The sequence below is a fragment of the Scomber japonicus genome, chromosome 24 (genome assembly GCF_027409825.1).
Source record: "Scomber japonicus isolate fScoJap1 chromosome 24, fScoJap1.pri, whole genome shotgun sequence".
Classification (NCBI taxonomy): domain Eukaryota; kingdom Metazoa; phylum Chordata; class Actinopteri; order Scombriformes; family Scombridae; genus Scomber; species Scomber japonicus.
The window spans coordinates 15,521,347-15,538,590 of NC_070601.1; the positions used below are offsets into that span (position 1 = coordinate 15,521,347).

The following is a 17,244-nucleotide window of genomic DNA, read 5'->3' on the forward strand; positions in this document are numbered from 1 at the left end:
TGTGTGCAGCATAACAGCTAAAAGCTGCTTCACCATGTTTAGTTTGAACTCTGGGCTCAACTATCTGACCTGACAAGCAGATAGAAGCTGATGAATCAACCTTTCCTCTCCTGCAGTTGACTGAGGTGACACAGCATAGATTTCCAGTAGACTCCAACACCAAATGTCATTTCAGTCACTACAACCAGCCTGAAACAGCCGTGACCCTCTCCTATGTAGAAAAAAATGAAGACTTTTTATGATAATTTGAAAGATTTGTCCAAAATCAGTTTTTATCCTCATGAACACACACAGCTACACAGTAACTGCAGTATCATTCTAGTTTTTAGAGGAGTATGTGCATTGAGGAATGAATGTGGTGCTCAGCACAGGCTCATACTTTAAGTGTTTGGTGTTAAACGACTGGTGTGACCAGTGCAGAGTTTTATGTGCATGCCTAATGTGGAATGCTGAGCTGTATGACACTGGCTGACTGAGGTCAAAGGTCATCTCATTGAGGACGTGTGAGATGAGGAGAAGAGAGGAGGTAAGGGGGTCAGAGATGTGGAGAGGGTGGGTGGAGGGGGGCAGAGGATGGGAAGCAGGGGTTTTGTCATAGGTCCTGTATTAATAGCTCAGCCTTTAAGTTTGACCTGGAATGCCAAATGTAAATTAAATTGGAGTAGGCAGCAGTAGAGAAGCAGCAGATCAAATGCTGCTCAGCTCACACCACTTTAAACAGCTGGTAACTTCACTAACTGTCAAAATAATACAACTTTTAATCATTTAAAGCTAAAATCCATCAATTCTACACATAAAAAGCTATGGCTATGGCTCAAAACAGAAACCGTTTACCAACTGAGAAGGTTTAGTTAGTGAAGGAGTGTTGTTTACCTGGCAGGGAGAGTCTAAAGTCTACATCAAGGTCCAAATCAATCTGGATTGGACCATATGTGACTGATCATGTAATTTTATTACCACTTTATTAGGAACACCTGTACAAGGTGCTAATTCTACTGTTTATTGTTTGTGGTAGTAAAAGATGGTGGTGTACTGGAGTGCATTATATTGAAGAGTTCCTAATATTTTGTCCACCCCATTAACAAACACAAGGCATGATTGGTGACCTTACCATAAATTTGGAGCCAATCCTGGTAAATTATCAACTAGTTTGATTCCATGTGTTCCTTGTTGTCAAAATCTGGTGACTACATTACCCATAATGCAACTCAGCTGCAGACAGGTTGGAGATTTGGGCAGCTAATGTAGCCTGGAGGTGTTAGCCTTGAGCAGGAGGTCAGGTAACCTCACTAACTACTTCAAACTTTTACCATCTTCCTGTAAACAACCTCCCCTTTAAGAGCTATTAAATGACACACACTGGAGTTTGTGTTTCTTTATATACATTTTTTCTGAGGCAGAGCTTCCAGACCAGCTGATGGAAACCCCTAATTTGCATTTAGTTTCCACTGCAGTCAGCTGAGTTCATAGTTGCTGGACAGCTGGATGGAAACATGGCTGCAGAGCTCCAGCTGCAGATTGAAGCTGTGTGGTAATGCAGCGGATTAGAAGAGGCATTCAGTAAATACCCCACCCCTTACCACCCCCCCCATTCTGTTTTAATCCTGCTGCTGGATCAAGGACACTTACCTCCTGAGAGCTGTGTGTGTGTGTGTGTAGCAGGGTTTTAATTTGGGTGACTCTGAGGGTGGAGTGTGGTAGTTTTTGGTGTGTGAGTGTGCTTAAATACAAAGCAGCCAGTCATGTAGTATCATTTTGACTCTGCGTGCGTGCGTGCGTGCGTGCGTGCGTGCGTGCGTGCGTGCGTGTGTGTGTGTGTGTGTGGAACAAGTGGCTCGAAACTCTGCCAATAGCACCATGCTCAGCAGTGGCCTCTGCCCTAAGCTATTTATAAAACTATGTGGCCAGATGTGTGGGCATGAAGAAGTGTGTGCGTGTGTGTGTGTGAGAGAGAGAGAGAGTCTGGTTCAATATTAAGAGTTTTATTGTAGCATGGATCACATAATTGTAGCTATAAAAACACAGTTAATTCCATAAAGAAATAAACTGAAGGAGTTCATGTCGAAAGGTAAAATAAATCACAGCGTGTGTGAACACTCCACCTTCAACTTTTCCATCACTGTTTTACCAAAGATTAGATCATGTGATGGTGTTTTGGGTAAATTTTGAGCTTTAATACAATGTGTGCACAGGATACGTAGTCAAAGCAACATGTTAGCACATGTTCACACACAGTGTTTATTGTAGGATGTAGATAGGATGTGGACTTAAAGCGTAAAAAGCTGTTTTGGGTTGCAGCTCTGTGTGAGCTACTGATACATTGCTTATGTATTTAGCTGTGTTATTAAATCAGAAGTGTATCTGTGAGACCAGACCACACAGAAAGCTCTCTGTGAATCATTTTTGACATCCGTCTCTCACCCATCTCACAAAACAGATGCGCTTTGCATTTCAGACACACACATGTCACCACATAAACCCTTATGTTTTTAATGCAGCAACTCCTTTTTTTATCTAAGTGAAGCATAAACCAGACACTTATTTAAAGGAGACATGTTCTGCATATTTTCAGGTCTATATTTTTTATTCCAGCACTTCACTGGAAGTTTAAAATAAACACCTTATTTATCTTATACAGGCCTTTTACATCGCCCCTCAATTTAGCCTCTGTTTGAGACAGGCCTCCTGTTTCTTAAAGGCCCCCCACCCAATGACCTCACTCTACTCTTGATTGGTTAGTTTCCAGAGCTTGCATCACGACCAACATTTTTTCTTTTCTTGTTCTGTACTCAAAATGTCAACTTCTCAAATACATCTGTACATAATGGAGCTGAATACCCATCTTTAAATATGAGAGTGAACAAATAAAACAAGACACAGGAAAGCAGTAGCAACAACCTTAGCAACCAAGGCTACAGAATGGGTGGTCATATATGGGCATGTGTCACAATCTGACATCAGATCGTTGCCACGTTAGAAAAAAACGTAAGCCAACAAAGCATTGAGAGCAGATTGAAGCCTGACTCTTGACTTGCAGGGAAAATTTCTACAAGTTAACCTCAAGTTTTTGGAACCGTGTTTAACAACCAAAATCATAATAGGATATAAATAGAAACAGAAACCCTGAAAATACATATGTCCCCTTTTTAAAATAGTATTAATCAAAGCACCCAGTATCTTCTGCTCTCACTATGGCTGTACTTCACTGTACAGCATCAAATGAATCAATAAATGAACAATGCAGTGTTCTTCCTGTGTGTTCTTAATGGAGCCGACTTTAAAACTATCCTGTCCAGTACGCTTTGGTCCAGTGATGGCTGGCTGCTGTCCTCTCAGTGTAAGTTACAGTTTTATATATGATATGAAGGAACGCTGAAGAGTCTCTGGATGATTTGGTCTGATAGCTATTTATTGTTGGAAACTCATACAATGGGTCTGACTTCTTTTTCCTCCTGAAAATGAGCAACTGGCCTATTTATAAACCACATTTGCTGTAGGTTGAACGCCTCATTTCCTTTAGCGCTTTTTTAAGATAATGCTCTTGGTAGTCCATGTGAAGAAGAGTTTCCACAGGGCATCGTTTCCATGGAAAGAGAAGCTGCTGTGACAGGCAGGTCTGAGCAGGACATAGTCAGCCTCTCCGTTCTCGTCACGAACCAAATTCGATGTTATAAATGCAGTTTTTTTAAAATTAAAAACTTAAAGTGACACCACTCGCCTTACTTGGAGACGGCTGCTTTGTCAATCAACTTTCTGCTTTGACGTTTAAAAAGGAAAAAAATAAAAAATCACCCTGGAAAAAAAGAGTCTTACATCACTTATATTTTCATAAATCCAATTTTTGTCTGTTTTTAGATGTTAAAACAGGTACAAGTCACATCAGCATCCAGTATGGAGGTATCAGCACTTATACTACCTCTCTCTCTCTCTCTCTCTCTCTCTCTCTCTCTCTCTCTCTCTCTCTCTCTCTCTCTCTACCTCTCTCTCCCTCTCTCTCGCAGCAGCAGCAGTAGCAGCGTTTAGGAAAACTAATTGGGAAGCGTCCGGGAGGAGGGTGTGCCAGCGCGTGAGTGCACATCCGTTTGGTCTTATAATGGCATAAGAAGGATGGGGATGAGGATAAGGATGGGGAGGAGGGAGAGGAAGGAGGAGGGGAGTGGGGGTCGATCATTAGGTTTGACGTGATGGAAGCAGAGACACAGGGGTTTTTTGGCGTATAATCGCCTCTCGTCATGGCAACGAAAGTGTGCGCACGTAAGGTGAGCTAAAAAAAGAGAGATTTAGAAAGAAATGAGAGAGAAGTGCGACGGTGAAAAGAATAGGCGACTAAGTGTTTTGAAAGGTCGACAGGATGTGGTTTTATTTCCATCCATGCAGGAAGTCAGATTGAACCTGTTGACCTGTGAAGTAGCTGCTGCTGTATACAAGTACACCTGCTAATAGAACACATTAATTCATACTGTGTGAGCCATGATAACACGTTTGTATTGTAAGGTGTGTTAAAGTGGAGTAGTTCCAGGTTGGTTTGTGTTAAAGGTTGGATGAGCCTGATGAAGACAGTGTGAGCTTGTGTAGATAGTGTTTCATTGACAGCTGACTCATTCTCCTGCTGTTGTGTTGGACATGTTAGACTGTTTACTGCTGATGATTATTATTAGCTCAGAGTTCATTGACATCATCCAATTCCCATAACCAAGGGTCGTGTCCTAAATCACTCTCCATTCACTACGTAGAGCTAAAAAGAGATGATTCATTTAATTACTGATCAGCAGAAATTACTCAGCAGCTACTTTGATCATTTTTCAGAAAAAATGCAAAAATAATTAGACTTGTTCCAGCCTGTACAATGTGAGAATTTAATGTCATATAAGAAGAAGAAGAAGAAAAAAATTAGAATAAGAATAAACTTTATTTATAGAGCAGCTTTCATACAGATTCAGCTCAAAGTGCTTTACAGAGAAAAAAAATACAATACAATAAAACAACAGCAAATATAAAACAAAATAATAGACAATAGACAATTTGTAAAAAAAAACCCCCCAAAAAACCAACATTTAGTAGAATTAAGTTAAATGACACTTATTAAAAGCCAGATTATTCTATAATATCTTTAGGTAGACTATTCCATCATTTTGGAGCATAATTAAAGAAAGATTAATTCCCTTAGGGGAAATGCAGGTATCCAGTAGCTCATAAAAAACACATTCATAAATAATTGAGAACATATACACCAAAAACGTTGATGTTAAAAACAATAAAAAGAGCAGATTCAAAATGTAACATTAAAATAAAAATTTTAAATCATTATTGCACATTTCCAGTACTACTATAGTGTGCCATGACTATCTATTGATGTTATTGTTCTATTGTTGAATAACTTTGGATTTTGGATTATTAATTGAACAAAATAAGCAATTCTAGGATGTTCAACTCATGCTGTTTAAAATTATAACCTGCTTTTTTCACTCTATTCATTTTAAAGACAAAAACATCAATGAATCAGTAATATTAGTAATGTTAGTTGCAGGTCGAACACTGTATTTATTATTTATTTATTTATGCTGTTTGTGTAAATGAATAATGTTTTTTTTTTACATTTCCAAAAAATCTGAACACCAGAGCTGGAGAGATACAGTATGTTAGAACATGACACATAGAGCCACAATGGCCACATCTGGAAATCCATCAAGTAGCAGAACTTCCCTTTAAATTATGATGTTAACAATGACTCCTTTCCATTAATTGTCCCAGTCAGCCATATCAGTGAGTGGGCTGGAACTGACTCATCTCAGTGGAATGCAGTCATCATTAAAGCTGTTCATGTCACATGTGTTCTCCCTGTTTGACAATCTTAATGTCTGCTGTGAGAATGTATGGAGTAAACAGAGAGGTGAATGATGGAGTGACTGTGGACACAGCTGAGGTGTAATTAACCAGAATAATAGAAAACACCTGTGTGAGTGTACACGACCTTTTTAAATAATGTAGCTTCAGTATGTCACGTCTTTGGGTCCAAGTTGGTTCCTACTGGATATATAAATCTTTACAAACAGCTCATAAATATTGAGTTTCATTATAGTCAAATTGATCACTGTAGTTTCTAGCAAAGGTTTCTCACACAGGAGGAAAGATGCTATTGTTTAGGGACTGTTTTCAGCAGCGGAATAATCCATGTTGTCTGTGTGTTGGTAAATATCTGAGCAAGCATCACATTGATTGCTATGAAACTTTATAGACATTCATGTTCCTCAGAGGATGTATCCTTCATGATTTAGCATCATTATTATTGCATCATATTGTTTTATCTGTTGAACACTTTGGTTTCTTTATAATAAGCGTTATGGTTGATTTGCTTTTATTGTCATGTCATGCACACAATGTCATGACCCTCATTTAAGACACTAAAAGTACACTAAAATATTTTATTACATTGCATTTCATTACAAAATTAGATATTAAAACTTGAATCTGTAAATCTGCTGTAAAGTTCCCTTCCTGAAGTTTTTCATGATCATCCAATCCAAAGACATCAAGATAAATGGACATTTTACTAGACTAGTACTTCCTTTAAGTACTAAAGGACCCTCATTTTCATTTTCACTGAACTCACACAACAAACTAACATGCTGCCCTTTAAGGTTAATAGTAATGTTCCTGAATGTAACTGTGCACATCTGGATTGTTGTCTTTTTTAAATTATACTTCACAAGGTTCCATACCATATCTATTCTTTTGGGGGCAATAAATTATTAACTTTTGTTTATTCCATATTTGAATAGACCATTTTTCTGTCATACAAGAGTAGCGTTTTACTCCACAAAGTAACCTGCTCTGATAAATGAATGACAAATACAGTAAGGATTTCATTCTGAAGTGTTACAGAAGTGTTCACATGGCTGAACATTAACTTTAATCGTTTTTAAACAACACTGGAGCTCTACAACACAATGGAATCAATGAGGCTTTGATACATACACAGTACTTACTAGTGGATGAATCATTTGTGGATTTTTGGTCATTTTATATGATTTGTTGCCAATAAGAACCAACTTTATTATTTAAAGAATTGGTTAAAACATCTGGAAAGAAGCCAATATAAGAAATGATGCTTTAAAACAGCTGTTGTTACTTTTGACTATTTTTATTTAATGAATTGTGAATTTTAGAAATTCTAAATATTACCATCATATACTGACCACCATTCCTTGTCTACCTCTTCCCCCCCTCACCTCTCTCTCTCTCTCCTTTAGGTCTCCAACCTCCCTCCACCCCTGTCCTCCCCGTGGATCATAGGACCGCCCTCTCATCACCCCCCCCCCCACACACACACACCTCCTCCCTCCTCCCTGGACACAGGAGCAGAAGGACTCCTGGATCATCCCTCCTTCCTCATCTCTCTCTCTCTCTCTCTCTCTCTGCCCGTCTCCCACTTCCCTTGATCACAATGGGTGCAGGGATGATTTTTAAAGTACTGTAGCACCCTCGAGCAAGCGTCACTCTGCTGTCAAACATAATATGTGAGAATGGACACGTTGCAGTGTGCTGAGAGGGATGTATCCACACTGATTTAAAGGAAGGGAAGTCCTCCTAACACCTTGAGTGAAGACGAGTGGAAGCTGGAAGCTCTAAAGTGCCTTGCTCAGAGGAACAGCAGCAGGATCAAAGACGTGTGTGGAGAAGAAACCAAAATCCAGCTGTTTTTTAAAAATTAGAGGTGCCTTGGACAGTGCACTTTCTGCCTCAGTATCACTCCATTCCCTCTTCTTTACCTCCATCTTTCTTTACCTCTTCATCTGACCTTTATCGCTCCTTCCAGCTCCACACTCCCTCCTTCCTCTCCCCCTCCCATCCTTGTTTTCTTTCCTTAGCAACCCCCCCGACTAGCCTCCACCATTCGCCCCTCCCTGGCAACGGCTGTCCTCCCCCCCCGCCCCCGCCCCCAGTCATCCTCCCCCGCCCCCTCCACCTCTTCCGCCTCCTCAGCCCCCGCCTCCCCCCACCACCACCACCACCATCATCATCACCACCACCATCATCCTCCTCCTCCACCACCCCACTCCCACCACCACAACCACAACCACCACCAGCAGCACCACAATCACCACCACCAGCTCTCCTCCTCCCCCCCTCGCTTCTCTCCCCCTCCCTTCAACGCTACCCCATCGGTGGTGACCATGGCGACAGCTGCCACCGCCTCCTCTTCCTCACCGTCGACCTCGTCGTCAGGCAACAGCAGCGCCCGAGAGCACCTGCTGGCGGTACGACGGCGCACCCCTCACGCCCGGCCGTACACCATCGGGCCAGATAACCTGCGCAGCCTGTCGGTGCAGGGTGAGGTTGGTGGGTCGCCCTCTGCCTCGTCTTCTTCATCGGGAGTCCAGCCGGAAGCGGCAGCAGCAATGGGGCTCCAGAGGGCCAATAGCGACACAGATCTGGTGACGTCAGACAGCCGCTCGTCACTCACAGCGTCCACGTACCAGCTGACTCTAGGACACAGCCACCTGGTCATCTCCTGGGACATCAAAGAGGAAGTGGACGCCACCGACTGGATCGGCCTGTACCACATCGGTGAGCAAACTCACTTCACAAGATGGAACAGTCTGCTTCACGAGGGAGACTTTAATCATTCTAGCTCTCTATTTTCTATTTTAATAAGAAGAAATGGAAATTTGACCATTTAACCATTTTAATACCTGTTTTCATTTGCAATTTATCCTTAACTGTGAGTGTAGAATAGTTAGTAAATAGTGAAACACTCCTCACAAATTCCCACATTAAGATGAACTCTTCAAAATCTAAAGACACTATATAAAACTGAAAAAATTAACAAATCCTCACATTTGAGAAGATGAAATAAGACATAGTTACTTAATTAATTAATTCAATTACTGACGAGCATTTTTCAGCATGAGAAGCAGCACTAACCTGGTCAGAGTGGACATCCTGCTCTGTTACACACGTTTACTACTCTTTACTACTCAAAATTCGCAGTTATTTTTGGAACAATGGGTCCCAGATGTAGACAAAAGCAGACTTGTCATTTCTAGCAGACAGATGTTCATTTTACCAGCAGAAGTCACGACTGACAGCTGACTCATTTAAAACAAACCTGGAAATTGGTATAAATTATTCACTTAATGTCTACATTACATGATATCCTACTAAAAGACTAAGGTTAACACTACATGTTCCAGACAAAAATGTTGTTATTTCATTTAACCATAAACCTGTTTGGATGCTAACAGTAGAAAAATATACATGGACAAGGAACACAGAGGTTAAATGTATGCTTTATTGCATATTATAAGAGTATCATTTTAAAATCCTTAAAATTGGCATCTACTGCTTCTCCCTCATTAAAAATTCCATAATCTATAAATATGCACATATTGTCCATTCTCAGTATTTGTGCACTGCAGGATTCAAGTTTTTTACACCACACTTGTGTAAATTGAATACTGGACCGTGATTGGCTTCCAAACTAGTTGTGATGTCACAGATCCAGCTTATAGACCCGCCTGTTAAAAATCACATTTTCAGTGAGCTCAGAGAAACTTTCCTCCTTCAGCAGATGAAAGTAAAAATAAACTCTGCTCATACATCATTCTGCACAGTGAAGCTCAAACATCACACTTTGATCCAAGGAACAAGAAAAAAACAACACATTTTTGAGTGAAGGGCAACTTTTAAAAGATGAAAGCAGACATGGAACACATTTAAAAAAAATTCAGTGCAGGTCTAAAGTCTTGGAATAACATTGTGTCAGGGTGGCTCAAACCAAAATCCACCTCTTCATACCTTTCATTCTTCTGTGTCATCTTTAAAACCTCAAATCACAGCACATCATCACATTATCAAACAAACGTCCATTACTGTACTCTTCTATTCTTGCTTACTCATCATCATCATCATCATCCTTATCCGTCTTCCTGTCTCCTGCTTGTCTCTGTCTCTCACTCCCATGTTGCCTCTTCCTCTGTCTGTCTGTCTCATATTAGTCTGGTAATGAAAGTAAAATAAAAGTAGCTGTAGGATAGTGATATGATGATGTTATTGAGGAGGTTGCGACATGTAATTCATCCCTTCAAGGTTAGAGCATTACATCAGCCTCACTGCTGTTACAGTAACCGGCTAATGGATTGTGTGTGTGTGTGTGTGTGTGTGTGTGTGTGTGTGTGTGTGTGTGTGTGTGTGTGTGTGTGTGTGTGTGTGTGTGTGTGTGTGTGCGTGTGTGAAAGACAGTAGGTTTCCCTGATGAAAATTGATGCTGACTCAGCATCAGTAGAATTTAAGAGCACTATGTTTCACGCTCTCTGACTCTCACTCACATCATTCCAATCATCTTCTCTCCATCCTCGCTTGATGTACTTGTGAATGACAGCAAGTTTGTGAAGTGCAAACTGCAAAAATAAAAAAACTTATATATTCAAAATTCCAAAAATTAAAAATACACCTTCTGCACTATAGCTGTTCTTTTATAGGGAACACCACAAATGCATTGCTTTTTGATGTTTTAATTTTACAGTAGTGTAAGTGTATTGTAAGCTGTCTCATTACAAGAAGACTATTTAATGTTAGGGACTGTACACAAATTACTAGTGTGGGGACAGTTGTAAGAACTTCCCCCAATATTAAAAAAAAAGGATTTAAGAAATTAGCAATTTTCCAAATTTATGGCAAAACATAAAAGCATGCTTCCTCTTTACTGTGCACTATATTCCAGCTGCTCTCTATCTCTCCATTAAATCACAAGCTACTAAATGAACAGATATTACCACAGAGTATCCTCAGTATTCTGGCCAACGGCACCAGCTCTGTCTAATATTCCTCCTCCGTCATAGTACTAAAGTCTCTGTGGAGCCAAAGTTGCATTATAGGCTTAGTTTTTATGACATATTTCAATTTACTGTAGTTCTGCTCTCTGTCCTCTTTGCTAGAGATAACGTCCAATCACTGACAAGATCCACAATTGTTGTGTTTAAAAAAAAGAAAAAAGACATAGATCCTCTTAGCTACTTGAAATAAAGCCCTGATACAAAGAAATAAAGATTACAATACCCCCCCACCCCCCCTCCTTTTCTAAACCCTCCTAATAAATTTCTCTCAGTCCATAAAACGCAGTGAAACAGCAGGAAACACTACACATGGTAGATGCATGTGGGGTGAATATTAATTAAGCTGTTTTTTAAAAATGTATCTGGATAAAATAAAAATATATAATAAATATATGCAATACAGTAAGTATAAGAAATTAAGTTAATTCAAAGAAGTGTGTGAGAGAGAGAGAGAGAGAGAGAGAGAGAGAGAGAGCCTGTAGACAATGCTTTATCTGAGACAGTGAGATAGAGAGAAAGTAGGTGAAAGGTGAGCTCTTCCTCCCTCCAGCCACTGTGCAGCTCTTCAGTAGTATTCACACAGGTAGGGGGGATTTCTCAGGCTTTACTCCCCAGGGTGGAGCACCGTTTCCAGCCTGGCTATCAGCCATACTCCCATGTAGCCTCCTGAGCTCTATAAACTCACTCTGCTGTCTGACCTGTGCATGTGTGTGTGCGTGTGTGCATATGTGTGTCACACCTCTCAGACTGTAGTTTATAAGGCTTGGGAGACTTCGGGGTTATCAGGTCAGACAAGTGTGTATGTGTGAGGAATACTTATATGCTGTCAGTGACAAAAGCTCAGGGTTTATTGATAGTGACCTGGTGTGACAGAGGGCAAGGGATGTACTGTGTGTGTGTGTGTGTGTGTGCGTGTGTGTGTGTGTGTGTGTGTGTGTGTGTGTGTGTGTGTGTGTGGCTGACAGATGTCACCATTGATCCATTAGGACATGGGCCATTTGTCATCTTTTACACAGGGGTGAATATAAATGTTTGATGGCTCACCGGGTCCAGACAGTGATGTGCTTTATGACCTGAGGCTAGAGTTTCCCTCAGGAATCAGCAATCGCCTTCACAGCACTCTCTCACACCTCTCTGTAAAATCTGCAAAATAGATCCAAACAAGCAAACACTTGAATGCATCAGTGATGTCCATGGAAAGATTACAAATGATAGGAAGGCCCAAGAAGATGACTGGTGTGGATTTGTAAGGTGGCCTGGCTGAAACAAATCAATTATTAAAGTGCAGCTTCATTATTGAGTGATTTCATGGTAATTCATCATTCAAAGGTAGCTCATGATGTGAATCTCTGCAGTATAAATCTGCATTTATGCCACTGAATCACAGATTAGATATCACAAATAACCAAAAACAATGCAAGAAGCTGCACAGTATGTCCGCAACTACCAATTATCTTCACCGTTGTGTTTTCTGTCCTTTATTTTCTCAATTAATGGATTTGTCCTTTTGTCAGGAAAATGTCAGAATAGTGAACAATTACAGTTACAGACACCGACTCTGTTTAACCAGCAGATATTAGATTTAACTGCCTTTTTTTTACATTTGAGAAGCTGGAACCAGCAAAACACCTCAAATGATTAATCGATTATCATATAGTCAATTATCTGTTTGTGGATCGATTAATTGCCTCATCTCTACTGCACAAGCTAACAGACCATTTGACTGATGAGCTACATTTAAAACCAAAGCAATTGGCAGCCTGCTGGTGATTGATGGGATTAATTAGCATTAGGGTGAACATGCTAACATGCCAGTAAACACATACAAATGGAATTTGTGCCACAGAACTTTTAATTTAACTTGAAAATATTAAATTACACCAATCACACAGCTAAAATCAGCGTCTTTAGTTACTGCAAATGAGAAGAAACACATTACTTTAACATTATTGAGCTCAACTGTAGAAAAATGTCAAATTAGCTGACAAGTTCTTCAGCTAACGAGCTATCAGCTAACAGTTTTGTTGCATATTTTATGTTATTTTAAGCTTGTTTTCACCTATTTTACATTCAGTCACCTTTTTAAAGCAATAAATTGACATTTTTAGGAAATTCACTGAGAGTTGATACCATTCTATATCAGTTTCAGTCTGTTCAGTGTGAAGCTACAGCCAGCAATCGATTAGCTTAGCATAAAAACTAAGCTAACCAGAGCATCTGTCCTGGCGTTGTTCAAAAGTTAAAAAATAACTTGTTTTGATGAATTTGTTCAAAAACTCAAACTGTTAATGTGCAAAAAAGTCACTGTTTGTTTATTTTTAATTTAGTTGGTAGGGCAGAACATTCCAGTTTTGGCACCAAATGTGGGACCAAATCTAGCTTGTCATTCTGGTCCCACACACACTGCTTTTGTCTCTTTGCTATTGTTGCCTAGTTCACAAAATAGTGTGTAAACAAAGCCAAGTGTGCGTTAGACATTGTAAAAAAGTGTATTTGTGTATATCTGACAGATGAGACGTGTGTGGCTAACGTGTGGGACTCTAAGAACCGTGGCGTGAACGGCACCCAGAGAGGACAGATCGTGTGGAGACTGGAGACAGAACCCAACTTCATGGAGCGTGAGTGGACTCCATGGGTCTCTGTGCTAGAAAAAATGTGATATTAATGTTTTGTTTTTCTTGAACTATAATAAAGTTTATATTAATTAGACTAACAGCTTGACCTCTGTGTATTAACACATACAGAAGGCAAGATGTTTTACTTTTATTAAGCCTCATACACTTTGCATGAAAATGAGAATGTATATGATCTCTCTCTACAGCGGAGACTAAGATCTGCTTTAAATACTATCACGGTGTAAGTGGAGCATTAAGAGCAACGACACCTTGTATCACCGTCAAGAACCCTGGAGTACTGGTACGTTTGTGTGTGTGTGTCTGTGTGTCTGTGTGTCTGTGTCTGTGTGTCTGTGTGTGTGAGGCTGAACTCATATTACAGTAAAGCCCTAGATTGAAAATACAGACCTGTAAATATGTATAATGTTAAATAAAAGTGGGAGCAAAAATGCACCACTCATAGTATTTCTGCCCTTTTAATACTGATTTCCTACTCTATAATACCTGATAAACATGGACCCTGTTTTTTCCTGATATTCAATGGTCACAACTATAATCCTGCCACCTGACTGTCTTCCAGAGGCCAGTGATCAGATTATCAGATGCACATCCTCCTCCTTCTTTCACAGTGACTATGTAAATGCAACATGTCAGGGTTCAGCACAGGTGGTTTTAAAAGCAAAGCTCAAAATCTCTTTTTCACTCACAGCTCTGACTTCAGTTTATGGCATCACATGCAGCTGGGTCACTTATCCTATTAGCCCCCGGAATTTATAGGATGGCATATTTTGGATTCAGGGCAAGGAAGTAGTAGATGCGGCTGGATTCTCAGCAGCAGGAACTTAGCTGAGAGACTTTTGCTTCAGTCAGCAATTATTCCTCCACTAATTTGTCAGTGAGAATGAAGTTCACTGTAAAAAGGTGGATGGTAAGCAATGCACTCATACTGCTTTCCCATTGGTTGTTTTTTTATCAGGTGGGCAGTGAAGGCCAAGTGGAGGACCAATCAGGCACTGAGCACTGTCGGAAACTAGTCAGCTTCACTCTATCAGGTGAGAGGAATAATCAAGTACAGTTTACGTCCAATAACACACACACACACACACACACACACTCATCAATGTGTATTTTCTGTTCCAGGCATCCAGGCCTCAGGCCTGAAGAAGGGCATGTTCTTTAACCCGGACCCCTACCTGAAGATGTCCATCCAGCCTGGAAAAAGGAGCGGCCTCCCCAAATTCACCCACCACGGCCAGGAAAGACGATCCTCCATCATCTCCAACACCACCAACCCTGTGTGGCACGGCGAGGTCAGCACAGACACACACACACACACAGACACACACACACACACACACACACACCATGGCGTCCAAAAAATGTGAAATAGGTGTTAATGAATAAAGTGGTGTCCTACTATATGAAAATAAGAGGTGAGCAGTGTTGTTTTTCTAAGTTCATTATTGTCTTATAACAGAACTCCTGGGAGTGTATTATTGCATCTAGTTCATGATGAATAACCCATTTCCCCAAGACTGTAGCTTGAATTTTAAAGTGTTTGATAATAGTGATACTGTACTAAACCCAGAATCTATCTTTTAAGACTTTTGAAACACTTTACACCTGATGTCTCCAAATACTAAGAGACATTCTGATTGGATATCTTGTCTTATGAAGTGGTTATTTTCCCCTTTTGATCCACTTTACAATCTAACCTGTAGCACTAACTGTCAGGTAGTCATGTTATTATAATTAATATTATAACACTTAACAGTGTTTTGTGGACGTTTTTTACTTTATTAAAGATATGTTTAGGGGTTTAGGGGAAGCAAGCTTGTGACCAGAGGGTCACCAGTTCAATCCCACAGACCAGCAGGATGAATCTGGGTGGGGAAAAGTGAAGAAGTAGCACCTGCCCCTACTTCACTGAGCTGCTCTTGAGCAAGGCCCTACCTGTTTCAGTGGCCAGCAGATCAGACTGTGGTGGTACAGTCCAGGTGTGAAAGTGTGTAACTGTGTGAATGTTATCAGGGCGTTCCTGGAAAAGAGAGCATTTACTCTGTGAATTTCTCCATAATAAATAAAAGAAACATCAGTCCAGTTTTCCATGACATAGATTTTTCTGACATTATTAAATATTTATTATATAGCTGGGTAAATGTTCCTCTAGACCAACAAGACAGATTCAGGTAGGTAAGTGATTCAGAAATAATGAACTAGCTGTGTAACATATTTGTTTAATTCACTAAATTAATTTTAATTTTATTGTTGTATACGTTTGTTTTTGTTTGTTTTTTTTCTATATCACTATTTTTGAGCTGCCGTAGCAATTAATTTTCCCCACTGTGGGATCAATAAATGTATCTTATCTTAAAGGTTTGATGATTCGTTTGGAAACAATGTCATAGTTATTATGGAGGTGGGTGTAGTTTGGGCAGTCAGCTGTAGGAGACAGAGGCAGGGCAGAGCTGACTCAGCAGGTGTAGCACCAGATGAGATGATTAGCACAGCTGGAGTGAGTTAACTAATGAAGCTCCTGTTTGACTCAGTAGTAGCTGGACAGATAGAGAGCTGCACAGAGAGAGTGAAGGAGCATTGGAGCAGAAGAAAAAGACTGAAGAGCTTTAAGTTAGATATATGAGTAGAGTCAGGTAATACTCTATCAGATAATGCCTTACATGCTTTTGTTGAGTGCTGTGTCTGATTCTCCGTTGAAGTTTGATATCAACACAGATGCGATAGTCAAGCAGGATTAACAAAGGATTAATTTACTGCTGAAGCTTAACTCGTCTGATGTCTGCGATCTACTTTATGTAACCTTTTATCAATCTTTTTATTGAAAGCCTTCTAACCTTCTCTTTTATCTGCTGATTTAATGGGTTGTCTATAACAGCCTCAGTAGCATAGTGTTGCAGGGTTGAGCAGGGGGGCTTGGGTGAAACAGGTGGCTGAGAAGGCGATGAAGATTATGAGCCAACCGGATCATGTTCTGATGATGGAGTTCTCCCTGATGCCTTCGGGCCAACGTTACAGTGACGAGAACTAATCACTATTCTAAGTCCTTTATTCCCTCTGCTATCAGACTGCAGAGACACTATTCTTTATAAATGATTGCTTTTTTTTAAGGTTTTGTATGACCTGATGTTTTTGATTGGTGGATCTATTGTTCTTATTTATTGTTTTGACTTGTCTCACTTTTTAACATTTCCTGACATTTTAACCAACTGTTTGTTGGAGTGGGAAGCTGCAAATGACTTGCCCACTGGGATCAATAAAGTTGTCTGGAATCTGAATGTGAGATGATGTGTGAGTGCCAGGCAGCAGCACCCTGTGTGACTTTTAATTTGTTAAATAAAAGGATGTGTGCTCTCTGCTGATGGAGCCACAGTAGCAGATACTTGTACTACAGTTACATTCAGTATTAGCTTAATTAAACTGTTGGTTATGACACCAGTGTGACCAATTTGTAAAAACATGGATACACAGCACTATTGATTGATTTTTATGTATGAATGATGAGATGGAGAGAAAAGAATCCAATAGATAACATGTAAAAATGAAAACACTAATTTCTAACATGGTTCTAAGATGTTGAGACAAAGAAAACACAAAGAAGCTTGAGACATTCAACATAAAAACTAAAATACAATCTTACATATTGTTCATATTCTCACTCATAATTAAACATTTATTATTGACTGATGGGGAATTTATTGTGTGGAGACTAATTAATACTTAATGAAGCTGTCAGAGTATATTTATTTATTTATGAAAAAAATACACTATTTTATGGA

The 17,244-nt window shown here is 39.9% G+C and overlaps 1 protein-coding gene across 2 annotated transcripts in view; it reads left to right on the forward strand.

Moving 5' to 3' along the window:
* The first annotated feature begins 8,077 nt into the window (after positions 1–8,077).
* Positions 8,078–17,244, forward strand: part of hecw2b (HECT, C2 and WW domain containing E3 ubiquitin protein ligase 2b) — a 29,673-nt gene continuing 20,506 nt past the window's right edge. For both annotated transcript variants that reach the window (XM_053314412.1, XM_053314413.1), the window contains exons 1-5: positions 8,078–8,568; positions 13,346–13,453; positions 13,657–13,751; positions 14,427–14,502; positions 14,591–14,760. In XM_053314412.1, coding sequence (XP_053170387.1) covers positions 8,175–8,568; positions 13,346–13,453; positions 13,657–13,751; positions 14,427–14,502; positions 14,591–14,760 — 843 coding nt within the window. In that variant the 5' untranslated portion in view covers positions 8,078–8,174. The remainder of the gene's footprint in view (positions 8,569–13,345; positions 13,454–13,656; positions 13,752–14,426; positions 14,503–14,590; positions 14,761–17,244) is intronic.